Genomic DNA, 6,626 nt, shown 5'->3' with positions numbered 1-6,626 from the left:
TGGAGAGAGACATATGCCCATGCATTACAAAAATACAAATGGTGGCCAAAAGTATGCCAATCATATCTTTAAAAATGACCACATAGAACCCATGCATGTGCCTAACTTTTTATAATATGAATGTGATGTCAAAGGTTAGGGCCTTGGTTTAGGTTAAAGGTAAGGTGAGGTTGTCATATCTCTCCAAGTTAATGGAAAAACTTTTAAGAAGAGGATGAGGAGGCTAAAAACTTTGCATGTGGCAACTATCACTTGAGGTTATAAAGGGTATAGCTGTTGTATTTGATGATAAACTCTTGCAATTGATGGGCCATGTCCATGGGCAAGAAATCAGAATCAAAGTGCATCCATTAAAAAGTTACCTCTAGCTATGAGCTCCCATGGATGAAAATTTTCAATGTGACAATGGGTTGAGATCCTCCTCTTTAAGGATTGTTAGGCTCAAAAAATGTTGGTGGCTTGTGTTAGATATAAATGTGTTGATGGAGGTTGTGGCAAAAAGGGGTTCAAATCCTCCTCTTTAAAGATGTTGGGTTAAAATAAATGTTGGTGGCTTGTGTTAGATATAAATGTGTACCCTCACTCTATTTTATGTAGATGTAGTTAGCTCATGCTTTTCAAGACCCTTGTTATGAGGAGAAGCCATGGTTGACCAACTTAATGCATAGGCCTAGTTTAGACACTAGGCGTTGGCCTTAGTTGTTGGCTGGTATTGGTAGGTCTAGCACTCCGCCAGATAGAATATAGGTAAGTGTGGGCTGTTGATCAAAAAATGAGATGCACCGAGGTAGTCTTGGACTCCCTACATACCAACATTGTTTGGGACCCATGATGAGCCTAAATGGCCTAGGGAGGTAGGATGCATGCATAGCAATTTCTTGTAGTTCTTAATAAGCCGAGTCTATACCATATTACGCAGTCTACTCATGGCAACCCTATATCTCCAAGCCTAGATAGACTCACTATGAGGCCCATCTCCACATAGTTCATCTCCAAGCCTATATAGACTCACTATGAGGCCCGTCTCCACATGGTTCATTAATCAAGTCCCTATGTACTTATCCCCTCACCTTACAACCACACTCTTAGCAAGTCTTAACATCCATCTGGGAGAGTGAAACGCATCCAACCTTGGACCTTTGCTTATTGCAATATACTGTACTTGTCTACTATTGTGCTTAAGCTGTGTTTTCAAAAAGATCAAGTATTTTGTGAGTATACTAAGTTTAGACCTCCATTACATTGGTATGGTATCAAAGATCCAGTTCTGTATACAGCGTCTCTACAAGTTTAATTGACATTAAATTGTGACAAATGGTTGCCGATAAACCTTGCCCATCACGAACAGCAAAGGTGGATAGCACCAACCACAAATTATGGAACATGAAGATGAGATCAAGTCTTGATTCTTATGACAACATGTTGGAGATAGGAGAACCAACCTAAGACTTAACTACAATAACCAAGCCAGAAGGTGTTGCAATACCACCACCCAAAACCTTGTTCTTCTGGGCAGCTTGAAAGCATAGGCAAGCACATGCCTTCTACGCTCAAAAAAAATACACTACAAGGGAGAAACATGCAAGAATGAGGTACTTTTTGTCATTTTTAAGGTCGGTGTTTCCCATCAAAGAGAAACGCTAGCACTCCCTCCCCCTAATCTTCTTTCTCTTGAACCCAATAATTGCCTCCCTCAAGGGCTCTATCTTTCTCTTGATTGATAGAAGGATGATATTCTGTTTTTCAAAAAACCAAAAAACCAAAGGGAGCATGCATTTGGACCATATCTTGGAGGAGGAAAAGAGCTTGTGATAAATAATTTCTTTGACTCCTAGGCTGTTGTTCTTTCCATGGGCCCTAATTTTCCTTTTATGATGCATTGTTGGTCTACTCATAAAGGTACGTGTTAAAAGAAGACCCGAAAAATTAAGTAAAAGACCCTAAAAATAGTCCTCATCAATCGTATTGAATCAATGAAAAATAGGTCAATATAATTGACGTCAATGATAAATACAACAATTGTCATCGATTTCATTGATTTCAATAGAACTCACCTTATATTTGATATGGATGTGTAATATTCATAATTCAATACTTTCACTGAAAATATTAGAATATTATGTTGACGAGACCAAGACGGGACTTAGATAAAGAACCTTTGATTTGCTAAGGTTGTTTTCATTACTTACTAGGACAACCCAAGAATTTTATGGTATAACGATACTGAATAATTAAAACAAATTATTGCCCAAGACTACTTTTTGATAGAACCATAACATAAAAACATGGCCAATAATAGACAAGCAATTGGATTCTCGTATACATTTGCAAGTGTCATTACATGTAAGACACTCCAATTGAAGAGATCTTCCCTATTACACTGTACAAGATTGAAAAAAGATACTTTTTTTGGTGAGATTTTTTACACACCCTTGCACTTCAATGCACAGCCACGTTAGCTACGATGTCGCCTCCAGCTGCAGGCAGGGAGATTCAAACCCTTGACCATGCCAATGGGGCTCCAAAATCTCAACCCCTGCACTGGTGGAAAAACTGAAAAAGGACTCTTTTCCATGTACTTTTCATAGATTGTCCCACTTGAGATGCTATGTGGTCTTTGGGTAGGTGACTATATACATAAATGACTCCACAGACGTTCTGAATTACTCCCTTTTTTTATCAAATAAAATACACAACAATGTTGATGAACATTATCGAGCCCTCTTACTTCTGGAGGATAGATACGTTGTAATTCCTTGAAACAAGCGTAGAATCATCAACCTGCAATTGCAAAACAGAGCCTCAGAATAAGTGAAGGAGAGGAGAGAAACGAAAATGGAGTGCAGTAAACCAATAAATAAAAAAACTCGTCATAATGGACCAAAAAACTTACATCAATACATGGGCTAAATCAAACACAGGAAGCCTCGTCAACCGTGCATGTGCATCCTCTCCTTTGTACGAGGCAACCACCGCGTCTGGATGGGAACCAGTTGCTACAAGTACAAACTGCATAATGTACATGAAGTAGTCAAGTATTCCAATGTTTATGCCCTATCTCAAGGGTCAAATCGTGGCTACTACCTTCAGGTCTCTAGCCAGCTATGAAAAAGCACCACAAGCACACGTGCTCTCTCTCTCTCTCTCTCTCTCTCTCTCTCTACACACAGACAACACCCCCCCCCCCAAAAAAAAAAACATAAAAAAACATAAAAACATAAAAACATAAAATGTTCTTCAAGCCTTACCAGGGGGAAAAGTATCGCCATGACTCCATAACTGACAAATTGAGAGAAAAAAAAAGTTGCAAGTACACATGGGCTCCCTGGAAAGAGAGATTACGACGACGGTCATATTAAAGAAAAGCAAACACAACAACACTTCCATGATCTCCCTGTGAATACATGTTTAAGCACTTCGTGCAATTGAGAGAATGCTTCAGTAGTGATAGTAGTGTACCAAATCCAGCAAAGAATGCCCAATTCGTTTCAAAGAACAGAAGTCGTCTTTCAAGGCTCCATCGTGCAAATCCCCACTTGTAGCTGTTATTTTTTCAAATAAACAAACAAGGAATTAGTTCCTCCAAAATACTGCAAAATTTTGTCTTTAGAGAAAATACTGCAGTCTCTGGAAAGACTTCTAATTCTTTTCCCCATGTATTGGCCAAAATATCACTTACTCGAAGCAGTAATAGGCATATAGCCATGATAGTAGGAAAAAGTTCAGATAGTTCCCAACATAAGGTATAAAACTCACAGCAAATACCTGCATAACAGAAATGTGAGACAGATAATGAATATTATATTAAGTTCTCACTTTCATAACCCTTCTCCTCAACTGTATAGATGCATAAATGTTATACTGAGTTCAACATGTTGTTGATAGATGGTGTCAGATTAGGCTACAACCGTATGCCGCTTCTACAAACCATGTCGTGATTGGTAAGCTAAATGAGGCAAATGAAAAACTTAAGTGATTATCTATAACATGCAAAGAGAAAATGGAGTGAAGGTCCAAAAGGCTGAGGGGTCTTCATCACACGTTAAAAAGCGGAGGTGCTGCAGAGAGCAGAGAAGGCGTGTGTGCATGGTCGGCTTTGTGGGTGTATGCATGCATAGGTGTGTGTTCGTGTGCATGTGTGTGTTCGTGTGCATGTGCACAAAATTGAGCACCTTTCCCACAAACACCCCCCCACCCCTCTCCTCCCAGCAAAAAAAAAAACAAAACAAACAAACAAACGAAAAAAAGAAAATCAATCACAACATGGGTGTCATGTGCATCACAGATGCAAGTGCAGCGTGGACATAACTCTAGACATCAGCCAACTCAAGGGCAAGTTTAGAGGACGATTTGGAACCGTTTGGGCACCCAATCAAGTGCCCAGATGTGGTGTCCAAGGTGTGAAGTTTGAACACACTTTATTTGGCCATGTGCTGGCCCACCAGCAGGACAGCCAACCAACCAGCCCTAGACCAGCCGACCAGGCCTACAGATGCATATAAAGAGGCGGCTTAGGGGATGATGAGAGCATTTTCACGTGACATGATCTGAGATTCTCCCAACCGAATCCTCCCAAGATCTCCTAGACGCAAGACAAATACATGGTTAGTTTCCAATTAACTATCTGAATCCACAAATCAATGCTTGCCTCCAAATCTAGGGATCCAAAATCCCCTGATATCATGTTCTCTCAAAGAAGAACTTCTCAGTTATTCAAGATCAGATTTGACGAAATATCTTCGTTGATGGAGGGTTGATATAGCAAATTATAGACAGCCTTTTCAAGATTAAACTTCAGTTTACAGTAAACTCTGGTGATCGGAGGGCATCTTCGAAACAATCATGCCAGCCAGTGTCTCAAACGATCCCTAACCATATCACGATTAGAAGAAGAATTATGGATCCGAGTTTCTACTACAAGGGACTCAGGATAGCATTCTACACAAGTTAAACTTGTTCTCGTAGTCACTTGTTTCCCACTCTGGGAGTTGATCAAAACATAGCTCCCACAAACATACTTGACTCAAACTCCTCATAATCCCAACAGTCCTATAGGTGTGATCATCAATGAGGGAGTCGTTAGGTAAAGAGAGGAATCAAGCAGATAATCTCCAGATCAAAACATAGCTCCCACAAACATACTTAACTCAAAGTCCTCATAATCCCAAGAGTCCTATAGGTGTGATTGTCTATGAGGGGAGTCGTTAGGTAAAGAGAGGGATCAAGCAGATAATCTCCTTAACTTCCTGCCTTGGAAAGCGGAATTTAAACTCACATCAAACAACTCTAGAACGGGAGGATAGAGCGAGGTTCCCCCCCCCCCCCCCCCCCGGACTAGCCTTAGGCCCAAGATCCTCCCGTAGTTACCATTTTTCAACATTTTGCAATGCCTGTAGGTAGGCGCCCACCATTCTTATGCTTGGCTTTTCTCATGAAATAGAGAAATAGTTTTTCCAAGAGAGCTATATCTAGTCTTGTAAACGTTTTTTTAATTAAGTGTTAGGGAAACAGCTCATGCTTTTCTCATGCATCTCGGAAGGAAAACATATGCTTTTGTCATGCATCCCAGCGTAAGAGTTTTATGCAAGAATGGTGGGCACTTACAGGCTTTGAAAAATGGTGTAAAAAACACTTGTTCGCTTGCTTTTTTATCAAGCACCAATCAAAGAATAAACACACACCCCCCCCCTTTTCCCATGTGCTTTATACATGTGCGCTGTTTGGAAACCCATGCGCCGCCCCCATCAACATGCTGCCACTTCTGCCCGGGCTGTTGCCGCCTTAGGTCAGGCACGTATGGTTGCCACATGGCTGCCTTGCTTGCTTAGGCCCTATGCAGCCTATGTACGACTCAGCCCAAAAACGTCTCTCTCTCGAACACACTCTCGCCAAACTTCTTCTCCGCACATGGACACTCTCCTCCAGGCGACTTGTATAAAAGCAAAAAGCGAGTGCACGTATCTTCAAAATTGAGTATGCTTCAAACCCTAGCAATAAAGATTCTGGTAAATATATGTTTCTTGCGAAACTCTAGAAAAGTGAATCGGAAAGCTTACAGAAATCTCACTCCCTGTGTCACCTTTGTGTCCTTCATTGGTTTAGGGCGCTTTGATACCAACTGCCAGGGATTCACGCGACAGAATCTCAGATTCCCACAATAGAATCCTCTCAATATCTCCTAGAAACAAGACGTCAGCACGCTAGCTCACCACCCAAGCATATAGATCCAAGACCGTCAGATCACCCCTGAGCATCAGGGCTAAAACCCCGTCAAACCAGCCCTGGCATTCCATAACACCAAAATCCACCCTAACAGAACCATCAGTGGACCGTCTCCATCACAATGTACTAACCAGGGAGTGGGCTAGCACTCACGGTTTAGGGTTCAGACCCAATGTGCACAATAACAAAATACAACAATAACCCACTCATAACCCACACTTATATAGCTTTTTCCAATAGCCAATAAAAGCTATAATTATGGACAATAATCTGTGGCATTGCTCGTCTTCCGCTTTCAGACTGTTTGCGCCACAATACCCAGGCGGCACTAGTGCCCACAGAACCTCCACCGCCATGCTCGGCTGGTGGATCCTCCCCTATTGGGCGGAGCTTCTGATTGAGCC

At 41.4% G+C, this 6,626-nt stretch overlaps 1 protein-coding gene across 1 annotated transcript in view; it reads right to left on the bottom strand.

The window, feature by feature from the left end:
• Positions 1 to 2,298: 2,298 nt before the first annotated feature.
• Positions 2,299 to 6,626, bottom strand: part of LOC147604212 (etoposide-induced protein) — a 50,051-nt gene continuing 45,723 nt past the window's right edge. The window contains exons 7-11 of the mRNA XM_086795257.1: positions 3,680 to 3,765; positions 3,460 to 3,542; positions 3,249 to 3,325; positions 2,894 to 3,009; positions 2,299 to 2,781 (exon numbers count right to left, since the gene is read on the bottom strand). Of these exons, the coding sequence (XP_086651383.1) occupies positions 2,712 to 2,781; positions 2,894 to 3,009; positions 3,249 to 3,325; positions 3,460 to 3,542; positions 3,680 to 3,765 (432 nt within the window). The 3' untranslated portion in view covers positions 2,299 to 2,711. The remainder of the gene's footprint in view (positions 2,782 to 2,893; positions 3,010 to 3,248; positions 3,326 to 3,459; positions 3,543 to 3,679; positions 3,766 to 6,626) is intronic.

Source organism: Cibotium barometz, chromosome 62 (assembly GCF_041138505.1).
Source record: "Cibotium barometz isolate CiBa-2024 chromosome 62, ASM4113850v1, whole genome shotgun sequence".
Taxonomy (NCBI): Eukaryota; Viridiplantae; Streptophyta; class Polypodiopsida; order Cyatheales; family Cibotiaceae; genus Cibotium; species Cibotium barometz.
The sequence above is the reverse complement of the archived record's forward strand: the minus strand, read 5'-3'. Positions and strand labels throughout refer to the sequence as shown.